The 14530-nt window shown below is 38.8% G+C and overlaps 1 protein-coding gene across 7 annotated transcripts in view; it reads left to right on the top strand.

Moving 5' to 3' along the window:
• The window catches only part of RBM33 (RNA binding motif protein 33), a 105865-nt gene that overhangs the window by 15829 nt on the left and 75506 nt on the right, over positions 1-14530 (top strand). For all 7 annotated transcript variants that reach the window (XM_064445034.1, XM_064445037.1, XM_064445036.1 and 4 more), the window contains exons 3-7: positions 173-221; positions 2171-2247; positions 4293-4593; positions 6235-6342; positions 13783-13954. In XM_064445034.1, the coding sequence (XP_064301104.1) occupies positions 173-221; positions 2171-2247; positions 4293-4593; positions 6235-6342; positions 13783-13954 (707 nt within the window). The remainder of the gene's footprint in view (positions 1-172; positions 222-2170; positions 2248-4292; positions 4594-6234; positions 6343-13782; positions 13955-14530) is intronic.

Raw genomic sequence — 14530 nt, 5'->3', positions numbered from 1 at the left:
TCATTTAAACTATACACCTCCCTTTTCAACTTGAACACTTTGCTGAAAGAAAAGCTTTGTGCAGACTTGAAGATAATTCTCCTCCAAGTTAGTTTGTAAAGATGTATACCCTGTATGGTGTTTGTTTCTGTTTTCTAAGATTCAACTTCTTTAATTTGTTAATATTTTTCAGTGAACTTGATGATGACTTGCTTGGAGAGGATTTGCTAACTGGCAAAAAGGTAAGAGATGTGCATTGAAGTGAATGGTTACAGATATTAAAATGTGAACGTTGTTCATCTTACCCGCTTGAGTTGTTTGGTAGGGCCTTTTATGTATTTTAAAGTCAACTCCCTAAAGCCTGACAGCCATGGGTACCCGAGGTGTGCCTTGTTGCCAGAGCGCTCTGCACTCAGAGCTTGTTTCCTTTTGTGAAGTACCTCTAAGTGTGGCTTTTTAAAATAAAACTTCTAGAAAAAATGTGGGGTTTTTTTTCTGACATAGTATCTCTTCTCATAACACACAGTTCAAAAAGGAGATGGTTCTCAAAATCAGTTTCTCTGTAGCTCATACTGACTTAACAATTAAAAAACCAAAACCCCCAAATGTACCTGCGAAGTGCTGATCAGCATTTCAGAGCATTCAACTGCCAGTTTCCTCGCTGTTAAAAGTTACTAATCAAAATCCTATCAGTATTTACTAGGCAGTAAATAAAAAAGCAATCAGTGGTGTCTATTAAAGATCCACTCACTGTGCATAATCCACTACTACTTTGTCTGAGTAGGCAGAGGATTTCCCCTTCTACAGTGAGGGAAGAATATGGGAGCAGCTAGCATTGGAGAACGTAAACGAGTTCACCCATGTCTGCTCTAGGTTCCTTGCTCTGATACCGATTTCCAGAATTGAACTCTTATGAAAAGAACTAAATGTGTGTTTGGATTTACCAGATACCTGCAGAAGACAGGGCTTCTCTCTGGGAAATCAAAACTCATAGTCGAAATGTTGGAAGTTAGCTTCTTGAAATTATTCTGTAAGTAGTCCCTATTAAAGATAGGACGTTCCTTTGTCTCATGTACTGGTCTAAAAAAATAAAATAAAATCCCAGGAGGACAGGGATAGAGTGTGCAGATGTGTGTTACACGGTTATCAAAAATGTATGCAAAGTTAACTGCTTATATCTGTAGTTAAAACGTGTTGATAAAGCTACTTAACTTATCTTAAAAAAAATTAGCTGTATGAATACTAACCAGTATTAGATTCCTCCCATGTATTATGTGTTCTTGTACTTTTTCTATTCTTGTTTGCCATTTGCCATGTTACGGGGCTCTGAGCAGTATCTGCGGGTATGGGCTCATATGGTGGAGTTATAATAGATTTCTCAGGAAGTTTTCCCTGAGCTATTTAGGCTAAACTTCCTACTACTTAATCTCATCCCAGTACTTTTAGATAAATCTACCCTTGTATAACCTTTCTGCTCCAGTTACTTTAGAGGATGGAAATAATGTTGCTGAGCAAAACGGCAGTTATCTCTTCCTAGTGGGCAATCATTAAAAAAAACAACAAAAAACAAAACAAAAAACCCAACCAACCACAAAAAAGAACCAAAAACGCAAAAAACCCAAACCAAAACTGAATATATGATAGACAAATTAGGAGGAGTTCAGAAAAGGCATGATATTTTCTTCTGTTTTTTCTTCACTTACAGATTAATTATGGTTTTTTAATTTTCTTAATATCATCATATCCTTTCCTTCAGTCTCCTAAGTATCCCTGCTTTCTAGAAACTGCAGTAACTTAGTGGTTTTTCTTGACTTGCCTAATGCATTGAGGTCACAAGGCAGTTAAACAAGAGCACTAAAGCTAACCTTTCTTCCTGGTATTTCTTGAGTTGTTATCTTTGGCCATATTTGGGAATGCATCAGTGAAAAGTCTTGATAGCTAGGCAAATTTGAGTCTTGTAAATTTCTGTAAGACTATCAAACATATTTTTTTTTATTATTTGTTGCCTTGTGCCGTGTATTTTTTTTTTCACGGAATTAGGTAATTACATTGAAGATATGGTCTTAGTCTGGGATGCATTCTTCATAAAGAAAATACTTCGTGTTCGGAAGTTTCAGTAGTTTCAGTACCTAGTTAGTTAAAATTTTATATGCTTTTTTTATGTTCATGATTGACTTTTTCTGAAACCTAGAATCAGTCAGACTTGTCAGATGAAGAGCTGAATGATGATCTTCTGCAAAGTGACAATGAAGAGGAACAAGAATTTCGGTATCTCTTTTCTAAGTCTTGTGTTTTGAATAACTCTAAGCTGTTAATGACTACTGCTACTGATAACTAGTAACTACTAAACTGAAGTTATTGGTATATACTTAAAATAGTTTTGCTTTTTACCTAGCCAGCTACTTAATGATGTGTATATAATGTGTTCACTAGCATTGTTAGCACTTCAGTAAAACGTTTTTTTGTTTATCTGAATCTAAGAAATTTAACTTAAATCTTGAAAAAACCTTGTAAAGAAGAAACTGTGTCATCCCCTGTGCACTTACAGAGCTCTTGTTTGGAGCCTTCTTGGTATTGTTGTAGGCTTCCTCTTCTGCCATCTTGCTTTTAAAAATACATCTTAACTCCTGAAACCCTGACAAGGGGAGCTTCATAGTTTAAGGTTTGATTTGTGGCTTAAATATTTTTACACAATTACACAGCAGAAACTTTTGTACAGGGTTTATAGGGTTGAGCAAGTGCTTCCGTGGGAGTTTCCTGAGGTTCCTGCCTTGTGAATACCCTGTGGTGATACAGCTCCACAACTGAATTATTGACGTTGCAAGTCAAAATGAGTCTCTTGACGCTTTTACTTTTCATGCTGGGCTGAAAGGGGAAGGAACATGCTTGTGATGCAGCAATGATGCAGTGCCACTGCTGCTTTTAATGGCCTCTGTGTTTTGCCAGCTTTTCCTTGTTGCGTGCTATGCAGGCATGTCATCTGAAGGGGTATAAAAATATATATATGTATGTATAACATATACGTGTATGTTGTTTTGAGATCTCTGTTCTATCCTTGGCTGGAATTAGGATAAGGAGTCCTGTCCCTGTGTTGGATTGATGAGGGTGTGGTGAAATACCTCAGACCATCAATCTCTGCGTTGGCTGCTGTTTTCCTCCCTGCAAGGGTGAGGACTGTACTGTTCCCTTCAAAATGGGGAATCCCAGTTACAGTCCTTGCTGTTTCTTCTCTGGATTTCCTCCTTGTGAGCCCTGGGCAGCAGGGATGGCACAAGGGATGAAAAAGGATCTAAAGTGTGATAGTATTGCTTGGTGGAAGCAGGTTTCTGTAGACAAATCTTGCATTTTTAGCGGTTTTATTGAGAGGGAGTGTTGCTCCACTCCGTTACGCTTTTCCTCTGTTTCCAGTCAAACTCTTTTATGCTCTATAGTTCGGGGGATAATGGTAGTCCTGCATAATGTCTTCATTTTTGTGTTAAATCTTCTCTGTCTTACAGATGCAAATAGCTCAAAGCTGCCTGGATCTTTTTCCCCCAAACTTATGAAAATAGTTAATAACAGGAATGTAATAATAATAAAAAATAATCTGTTTTCCTTGTACCTGGAGCCCTCAAATCAAAAAGAGCTTTTTCCCTCCCTGCTTTTCTAACTAGTCTGTGGTTGGTTAGTCGCTTTTGTGTTGATGGCACTAGCTATTGTAAACAGTAAATTCTGAGTTTTGCTTTTCCTCCAGATTATAAACTTGCCAGTTTTTGTATTGATTGCATTTTTTTAGTGTCTGTGCCAGTGGTATTACTAAGTTAGAATAAATCTTAGACATTTAGATGACAGTTCTTGACTTACATATTTTACAATATTTTAAGTAGAACATAAAGACTTTCATAAAAAGGTAAGTTTGAATTCAAGATAATCAAGAAGGAACAATTTTAATATGCTGAATAAAAAATAGTTTACTAGCTGATTCTGAAATATCAGGAAAACAGGTGCAGTTATTGTAATTTTGTGTATTTTCTTTGTTAGTCTTTGAATTAAAATTGAATCCAGTCTGCTTTGGTTACCAAGCAGGACTTTTGCCAGTTTGACCTGCTAAACCATCTGGTTGGTTTGATTCCCATGGTCAAATAGCCTGCAGCTGGTGATAAGCTGCAGTACAGTATGCATTATAAGAATATGGCATGGAATCAAATAGTGTGAGAGGTATAATTTTGTCCACCAACTTAGAGAATCTCTATTCGTTGGCTTTGTTTTGCTGAAGCTTTGAGTAGCTGACTGTTACGCTTCAACCTCTGAATTTTTTTCCCCCTATACCATAGTTCTCAAGGTGTCACAGTTAGCCTCAATGCTACATCTGGCATACTTACATCATATGAACTCTCTGAGACCATCAACGATCCATCAATAGAACATGAGTCTGAGTATGACCAAGGGGAAGATGAAATTGTTTATGACAGATCTGAGGCACCTGAAGTATATGCCTCAGAGTATGCAGAGGAAGGACACTATGAAGGCAATGATCCTGAACTGACAGAAGACCAAATAGAATATGGGGAAGAGCCTGGAGAAGATGATGAAGTGCTAGACCTTGAAATCAATGAACCCCTAGATGAATTTCCTGTGAGTTTCTTTCTATTGTATCTTCAAAGATAACACTGCTTCACGTGCATAGGGTTTCAGACTGATCTGAAATCTGTTTACCTCCCTAGGGAGGAGGGGAAATTAGACCTATTATCACTGTCTGCCAGTTTCTTTATCTAGGCTGTGACAAAGTTTGTGTTGACAGCTTGTTTGGCGGTAGGTAATGCTCCTTTGTCATGCTGGAAGGCAGTTGAGAATCATGACCTTGAGGATTGTATCCTTAAGGAAGAAAACAGCTTTGTGTGGTGGAGATACGCTGCCAATTGTTAGAAGTACTTAATGCAAAAGCTTTTATCCAGGCTTTAGACAAGATCTGATAAAGTCCTTCGAAGGTGAAAAGATTATTGACCTGCTAAAGACATCTTTAAGGTGCTAATATCCCAAAGTGATTGATGTCCTGCGTTCATCCTTTTTGTAACTGAGAACTGTCTAAACCTGAATAAAGAGATTGGAGGTTAGTTTGGAAAATGTCACCTGCATAATTCAATATAATTTGAGCATATTAGAGAACATGCACTGGCTTTAATTGCTAGTGAAATATTTAACCTAAATTAAAACAGTATGTGATCAATGAGATGTTTTAAAATACAAGTAAAGGTACTTAGGAAAGGTTTTGTTCTCATTTTTTGTTCATATTTGTTCAGAATTGAATCCATTCATGTGTAAGCACTTGCAGAATGTTTTAAGAATGTTTATAACCTAGATGGGTAAAATCTGATGTTAATGTGTATATGTTGTAGGTGCCTATTTCCTTTGGTAAGAAAGTACTGCAGTGTTTGCTTCATGAAGTTGTAATCAAAGGATATAGGAGTACAGAAGTAGATGGGATCTTTATGATGACATTTCTGGGATCTGAATGAAAACTGCTTTGATTATGATTTTGATAATACTGAAATTATTGTCTAGTTAAAAGCCCTGCTTGTTATACCTTTGTGGTGGGTTGACCCTGGCTGGATGCCAGGTGCCCACCAAAGCTACTCCATCATTCCCCTCTTCAGCTGAGCAGGGGAGAGAAAATATGACAAAAGACTTGTGGGTTGAGATGAGGACAAGGAGAGATCGCTCATCAATTACTGTCATGGGCAAAACAGACCTGACTTGGGGAAATTATTACCAATCAAATCAGACTAGGGTAATGAGAAATTAACCCAAATCTTAAAATCACCTTCTTCTCACCCCTCCCTTCCCAGGCTTAACTTTGCTCATGAATTCTCTACCTCACTCCTATCTCCAGGTGCGGTTGCACAGTTTTGGTTGTGGTTCCCCCCCCTTCTTAAATACATCATCTCAGAGGCGCAACCGCTGTCCTGATGGGCTCGGCCTTGGCCAGTGGTTGGTCCATCTCGGAGCCGGCTCACATTGGCTCTGTTGGACATAGCAGAGCTTCTAGCAGCTTCTCACAGAAGCCACCCCTGCAGCCCTGCCACTACCAAAACCTTGCCATGCAAACCCAATAGAGCCTTATGATATGTCACTTACAATTGACAGTTCTGATAGATAATAATGCTTTTCTTCCAGTTCTGGAAACGGTAACAATGCATACAGACCCCACCTCTTAACAGGTTTGCGATTCTGTAAAGTTGGCCTGTGTCTTTTCACCTTCTTCTGTTATTGTATCAGGATGAAGATTACATGCAATCATATAATGAGCAAGGAATGGATGAACAAGAATATACAGCTGAGGAGGAGCTGGAAGAATCCCAGACAATAACAAATGAATCGGAAGAGGTATGTCGTGAATTGAAGGGAAACTTAAAATAACTGATTGTTTCAGAATTTGAATTTGTAGAATTGTCCATATTGCTGGATAAGAACTGATGCAGCTTCACCAGTGTTGAATTATTGGTGGTGTTACTCTTTGTATAAGATGAATTGTGATAGCATCTGTGTTTTCAGATATATCAGATACGCTCTTCTCCTTGAAATGAAGATCATAAGGGAGAGCTCACAATGTCCATATTGAATCTTAACTTCAACATTAGAAACTTCAGGGACCTTTTTGGGTAGGAGAATGATAGTAATACTGCATGCTGTCTGTTAAATTGCTGATAGCTATGGTGCCTCACTTTCCAGATGGATAATTTCCTACTGATAAATATACTGAATCACAGAATGGTATGGGTTGGAAGGGACCTCTGGAGATCATCTCATCCAACCCCCCTGCTTGAGCAGGCACACCCAGAGCAGGGGGCACAGGAACGTGTCCAGGTGGGGTTTGAATGTTTCCAGGGAAGGGACTCCACAGCCTCCCTGGGCAGCCTGTGCCACTGCTCTGGCACCTGCACAGGAAAGAAGTGTTTTCTCATATTGAGGTGGAACGTTCTGTGTTCCAGCTTGTGCCCATTGTTCCTTGGCCTGTCATTGGGGACTATTGAAAAGAGCCTGGTCCCATCATCCTGACATCCACCCTTCAGATATTTATAGGCATTGATGAAATCCCCCCTCAGTCTTCTCTTCTCCAGGCTAAAAAAAATCCAGGGCCTTTCCTCATAAGGGAGATGCTCCAGTCCCCTGATCATCTTGGTAGCTCTCCGCTGGACTTGCTCAAGCAGTTCCACATCCTTCTTAAACTGGTGGGCCCAAAACTGGACACAGGACTCCAAATGTGGTCTCACTAGGGCAGTGCAGAGGGGGATGATAACCTCCCTTGACCTGCTGGGCACGCTTCTTCTACAATGCACCCCAGGATATTGTTGGCCTTCTTGGCCCCAAGGGCACAGTGCTGGCTCATGGTCACCTCGCTGCCCACCAGCACTGCCAGGTCCTTCTCAGCAGAGCCGTTTTCCCGTAGTTCAGCCCCCAGCCTGTGCTGGTGAATGGGGTTGTTCCTCCCCAGGGGCAGGACCTTGCACTTGCTCTTGTTGAATTTCATGAGGTTCCCCTCGGCCCAGCTCTGCAGCCTGTCCAGGTCTCGCTGGATGGCAGCACAGCCTTCTGGTGTATCAGCCGCTCCTCCCAGCTTGGTGTCATCACCGAACTTGCTGAGGGCACACTCTGTCCCTTCATCCAGGTCATTGATGAATATGTTGAACAGGACTGGACCCAGCACAAACTCCTCGGGAACACCACTAGTGATGGGCCTCCAACCAGACTCTGCCCTGTTGATCACGACCCTCTGAGTTCTGTTGTTGAGCCAGTTCTCTGTCCACCTCACTGTCCTCTCATCCAACCCACACTTCCTTAGCTTGTCTATGAGGATATTATGGGAGACAGTGTCAAATGCCTTACTGAAGTCAAGGTAGACAACATCCACTGCTCTCCCTTTGTCGACCCAGCCAGTCATGCCACCATAGAAGGCTATTGCTGTTGGGAGTGCAGATACAGGTTCTCAGGTATCCCACTTTGAGGAGGACCGTGAGCATGGAAGGTTCTGTATGCTAGAAAGGCAAAGGTCAGTTTATTTGTTGTTTTGAAAGAAGCTGTACTGAGACTGAAATTCCTGTGAAGTTATCTTAATTCTTCGATTAGGAAAAAGGATGAGTTCCTTCATTTGCAAGAAGAAACCTTATGCCAAAAACTGTCAAGTATACATTTGCTGGTAATAGCCTGGAACAGTGGTATCATACCTGTTATTAATTTGCAGCAAGTTTTTGATGTGGGATTTTTTTCCTTTCCCCACTAGCAATCTGCTTTAATTTTACTTTTATTCCAGTTCTTAATTAAATAGGATTGAATGGATTACCTGCTGAGAAGTGTAGTCAGAGTGTGTTCCCTCTTTGGAGCTTTAACTCATCAGGAAATTAATTCCTCAAAGACACAGCAGTGTTCTTCTATGAGTTCTAACGAATAGGTGTGCTGTGATGCTCTCTAGTTGTATCAAACTTGTTATAACAAAACAACATTCTTTGATAAGTTGAGAGATGCATTGAAAGGGGCCACCTGCATTGTTCAGTCTTCGCTGTTGCAAGCATGATATCTTACACAAAATACACCTTAAGTGTAGTTAATTTCCTAAGTATTAAATCTACCCTTCCAAAGAAATGTGAAACACTTCAACACTCTCTGTTCATTCACTGGATTACGTACACTTTTTCCTTCTGGTGTTCGAAAAGCAACCTGACGCATTTGTGCTATCTGTAGCCGTAGTCTGTATGGGATGATGAAAGGACTGCACATCATGTAAAATGAAGTACCTAGCTGGGATTCACTGTCAAACTTACTGCTTTGAAAAGCACAGTTTAATTTTTAGGGTGTGAACTAGTGAGAGTTCTTTAATAATCATGTTGCCTCAATTTGTGCAATTCAGAATTAAATTCCTTTCATTCAAACGATCACATTAATGCAAGTTTTTAATTGATTTTGTTAACAGAGCTTCTAGAGAATTTGTTCATGTAATGTGAACGTTTTGGCCACATCTTTATTCAATTAATCTTCATTCTGGTTTTATTCTGATGGCTTTAGATTGCTGCAGGTTTGTTTCCAAAATAGTACTATCTTTTTATTCCTTTATTATTTCATATGTAGCTTATTTACATTTGTCTGTAGACTCACAATTGCGCTCTCCAAATGAGAATACCACCAAAAGCGATAACCTTTGTAGAGTATGCACTTCTGTTTATTACGTGGTTAGATGCATGCCTCCAGCTCTGAATAATTTTGTTCTTTATTTGAGTGTTATATCTCATAACATTCACTGCTTGTAAACAAGGGTAATTGTTGGCATACTCCTGTAGAAAATGCAACACAAGAATGGAGCTGTAATAGATATGGTACAAATAAATAGGATTATTATTACTTGATTGGAAGTTGACATCCGAATAACTGAGAGTGATCTGACAGAACTGTTTGGTAGTGTTGTATTTTAAGCTGTTTCCACATTAAAAGCAAATAAAGCCTCTTATTATGTTGCATGAAGAAATTTTGTAGAGCAAGAGAAAAGCTGGCTGGCTGGGGAATTGGAGCATGATGGGGGAAACTGGTGAATAAGGGAAGTGAGAGACCTGTTAAGAGTGGTACTGCTCAGGTGGGAGATGTGAGGAAGAGGCAGGAACAGTTTGTGTCCTTGGCCAGATCAGATTCAAGGCACACTTTTTCAGTTGATATTTCATTTGAAACAGTGCTTAGAATGTGGATTTTGAATAAATAATGCTCTTTGTGATGCTGCCTTGAAAAATGTACCAATGCTTCAGGAAATGTTTTTGCCGTCCGAAGGTACAAAGCAAAAACCAATACCCAGAAATTTTAGCAGGAAATAGGTGTGGTAGAGCTGTCAGTTACATGAGTTATCATGTCCTAAATATTTCTAGAGTAGTAATATTACTAATTATTTCTACGAAATGTTCACAAAAATGTAACCTCCTAAAATTAGAATTATTAATTTCTTTGTTTTATATTGGAACGAATCTCCTGTGAAGTCTGCGGTGGGGGTTTCTCACTGCATAAATTTAAATCATGTCTTGGATTATGCTGAAAAGAAGCGATGAGGACTTAGGAAAGTGATTAAAAGAGTGCAAATCAGAACAGCCAGGTTTTAAAACATATTTAGAAGCTCTTAGATTTGTGTTTTTATTCCCTTTTTTTCATCTTTGAAGTGGAGGTGCCCTTGGAATAGGTGTAACATCCTTTTATCTGCTCTATTATTTCTTGATTCCTTAGGATTGAGCAATTGCTGCTGCTTCAGTGTTAGCCTCTGGTAGAAGTCTCCACTGCTTATTTTCTAGCTAGTTAACAAAAGGTCTTTTTTTTTCACCTTCATAATGTTTCACATGGAAGGGATCTGATTTAGCTTTTACAGTGCTTACCTGTTCTGTACATCTTAGCACCCTCAGGCACAGAGCTCTCCAGAACACTTGACAATCCTGTGTTTAGGAGGATCCTGTGCTAAAGTCAGTGTTTATCAAGCTGAATAGTGTTTTCTTCTGCTTTCCTTGGGCTATGTCTGTTATCAGTCCTGCAACTCTGTGGCAGGGTGTTCGGAGCAGGAGCACTTGCTATTGCTCCGTAGCTGATCATAACCCAGCGTGGGGAGTTCTGGTCAGTGACTGGGATTTATGGCATAATTATTTAATGAGGATGGCAGAAAACTCTGACCTTGTGATAGAAGAAAGGTCATTATTTTTCTTCATAAGGAAGAGTCAGTAAAGCTCTTTGATAGCTTTGTGCAAGGTGTCATAATGGGAAATGCTAAGCTCCCTTTGAGGAGAGCTCTAAGAAGCCTTGGCTGGCTAGGCCAGTCAGGTGACCTCAAGTGGCTGTTCAAGGACTGTTTATGTATATTCAAAGTTATTCATGATTAGCAAGTATTAAATAGAATCCTGTAAGTACTAGTGTGTATTAATTCTGTCTGGACTTGTGTCTTTTCCTATATAAATTTCTGCTGAAACGTAGAGTCCATTTGTATACTGTAATCTTGGCAAAACAGCACATCCTGTTAGGCTGGAAGTTGGAACAATGATCTAAAGTCTTGCATGCTACAGCGATTGAATAAATTGCAGGGTAAGGGTGTATGCTCCTACACAGCTCAGATAACCTTTCCTGGAGCTATATGTAGAGAACATACAGTTGGCTCAGGTGTATTTGTGTCTCCATCACAATTAATATAAATCTTTCAATAATACATGTAAACAGACTTGGACATGGGTCAGTTAGCATTCTCAAGCGCTGCCTTTGTGTCTGCTTTTTCAGTAGCTCCTTTGATATTTTTTTGTCTTTGATATTTGTTTGTTAATAGGTGGCATGAGCGTTATGCTGGTGATTACTAAAGTGAGTTAGACCCAGAAAGCTACAGAATTGGTATAAGTGGGTAAGAATAGAATAGTGCTGGTCTAAAAAAGTTTGATAAATTGATTTTATTGTTGCACAGGAAAGTAGTTGTAGTCTGGTACAAGTTGCCTTTTTTTTTTTAAGAATGGATATGGTTTTTTTTTCCCAGAATGAAGTGTTATCAAAAGGTAACAGTTTCCGCACATATATTTTTAAAGCATTTCATTAAAGCATTGCAAAATTTTTCAGGACAGCGCAGGCTGCATTAACCATTCTAGTCCTGATTCTGCAGTCTGAGCCACACGTAGAGCCTTGTGCAAGTAAGTTTTGCACTCACTGATGAGATTACGTGACTGAGACCAGTCTTTGATGAATAAAAACCTGGAATTCCAGTGTAGCTTTTCAGAGGCATGGACATAGAGAGTGGATGTGTCTGGGATTTATGCTCTAAAGTAGAGCAGGAGGCTCGGTGTTGTGAGAGAGCATGTCTCACAAAACAGCCACTCCAGTTCTGACTTCCAAATCCTGATCCTGAAGGGAAAGTTTTTAAAGACATCATTGGGTCAGTATGGTTATTGGATTTATGATATTTAAAAACATAGGTTTGATAGAGAGATTGCTATTCTTCCCTCTCTTTAGAGTCTCTCTTTTGAAAGTAAAATGCTAACCCTGTCTCTCAGTTGGTTTTGTTTGTTTTTTATTAAACCATGTTAGCATCTCTTTGCTAACATCCCCCCTCTGTTCCATGAGCCTCAGCTGCCTGTCCTCAGAGGTGCTTTGATTAACATGGTTATGTTAGTCAGACCAGTTGTGCTCGATTTGGATTTGCTTTTGAGGTTTGGATTTCTTTCAGTCTTGAAAGATTTTTTTTTTGGCCTGCTGTCTGATGTTTGTAGCTGCATTTTTTTTTTAATATGATAAAGGCATCATATAAAAGTAAATATATTTTTTAAAATATAAGCCGTAAACCTTTCTGTAAACTTCAGCTATTCTCTTAGCTGTATCTTAAAGCATTTTTATGAGGTCAGGAAATGTAGTGCTTGAATGTTTGACTGGAATGGATAAAAACATTCTGAGATAAGGAGATGATAAAATGAAAATAACTTGAGATCAGTAGCCCATTAAAGCCCCCTAACTAAGTATACAGATTGTTTATTCACCAGGCCAAAGCTGGAGAAGCTCTGAGCTGGAGTTCATATGGTGTCCTGTCTTTTAAAGTAGAAACTGTCTTGCCAGATCCTGTCACTGATCTTGCTTCCCATGTTTCTTTTTGATTTTGGATGAAGTCAGGCTCCTCGATAAGGAAATTTACAATCCCTTGCACTATTCTGCCATTAATTCTTATTCTTGATCTTTGCCTTAGTATCTGTCCACCTGACAGACGCTTGCTGTGCCTTTTTCATATAAATTACTGCACCAATGTGGTTAATTACAAGATTAAACTGCTCTTGTGTTATATTTCACCCATTTTTAACTGTCCTCAAGCAACATAAAAGTTAAGATCTATTTAGTGGCTTTGCAAAGAATTAAAATGCATGTGCAGGCTCTAAGAAATGAGCAAGTAGGTTTGTATAAGAAATAACCAAATACACAGTAAACAAATATTTTATGGAAAATAGTACTATATTAAAACACTTCTGATTTTTAACTCTAGAAAACAAATATAACTTGTGTAACATTCTGAACATTAATTTTATCATGCCAGCACAGGAATATGAAATTGATTTTTATTGATTTTTTTTTAAAATATTTTTTTTTTCAATTTGAGGGAGAGTGATCCATTTTCATTTGGGACATTGTTTCATCTGAATAAATGTTCTCTGTTATAGAGAGAACTAGAAAGTAAATAATGACAAGTGAGTGCCATTCCAATATACAGATTAAGTATATCCAAATTTCATCCTATCCCGTTCTCCATTCTCTTAGTTCCTGAATTAAAACTGGAGAGTGTTCATTGAGTAGAAAAAGACAAGTACAGATATACATACGTAGAGGAACAAAATTGAGATGTAAGGTTACTTGGGGGTTTTTGGTAGTTTTTGGTTTTTTAACAACATGCTACTGACAGATGTTAACAAATGAAAAAAAATATTTAATTAGATGTTTGTTCTACTTAAATCTGGTAGTATCCCAGGTTTGCGTCTTAGTTCAGTGATAAAATGTTGCTGTGGGTGCAAAAGTAGCTACGAATCAGATGGTAGTTCTAACTGGAGTTTCCATATTCCCTTAAATATTGCAGCAAAATGCGTTTTCTCAATAGATTTTACTATATAATTCACATCTTTATATTTTTTAAAAATTCACCAAGCTCTTAAATGTTCACTGAGTTATGTATGAGTTTAATGTATAATGCCAGCAAAATTTGTACAATGGGACCTTTAAAGAAAGCTTTGTCTTTTGACACTCACTGATCACAAGAAAGTAGATTATTTTCAGTTTGCGTGTCCTCTGTATTTTGTGATTCAGGCAGCTATTGAATCTCTGGAACTTCAAGAAGAAACAAAAGAAGAATCTGATGAAGAGGAGGATGATGACGAAGAGTCTGGACGATTACGTTTCAAAACTGAACGGAAAGAAGGAACGATAATTAGGCTCTCAGATGTGACAAGAGAAAGGAGAAACATTCCAGAAACTTTGGGTGAGGTTTTGTGGCAATGGTCTGTTTTGAAGGGCTATTAAAAAAGAAAGTAAAATGCAGGCTTGCCAAAACTTTTAGAAAACAGTAATGGCAAAAGACAGAACAGTCATCTTCTGGCTTATATCCAGGTTGTCCAAAGTCATATGTAGGCTGTTGTAGCATGTGTAGGGTCTGTCTCCTTGGGAATAATGTTTAAGCATATCATGTTTTGAAAACCAGCACAATGTTTGTTCACTGAGACTTGTGATGTCTGTAAAAGCTTTCCTGTTTTCAAGCAGCAGCTGTTTGATCTGTGCTTCACTACGTACTGTGGTGGAATACATTTTAAGGAATTCCTTTGGACTTCCATCCTTGGAAGATTTTTCAGTTGATAACACGAATCTTATTACTTGTGTTCTGCTGTGAAATACCTGCACGTTTGCTCTTTTGCCCCAGGAACATAAGCATGCTGTGAATCTGTTGTGTGCCTGCTATTGGATTGGCCTAGAGAAGTTGTAACTTGCTGGGAAGTGTGTGAGAAAAATACAGAAACCCTTGTTCTCTGGGTTCAGGTTCTCTAGCATGGAACGATCTGTA

Source organism: Phalacrocorax carbo, chromosome 2 (genome assembly GCF_963921805.1).
Source record: "Phalacrocorax carbo chromosome 2, bPhaCar2.1, whole genome shotgun sequence".
Lineage (NCBI taxonomy): Eukaryota > Metazoa > Chordata > Aves > Suliformes > Phalacrocoracidae > Phalacrocorax > Phalacrocorax carbo.
Note: the sequence above shows the minus strand (reverse complement) of the source record. Positions and strands in the feature narration are given on the sequence as shown.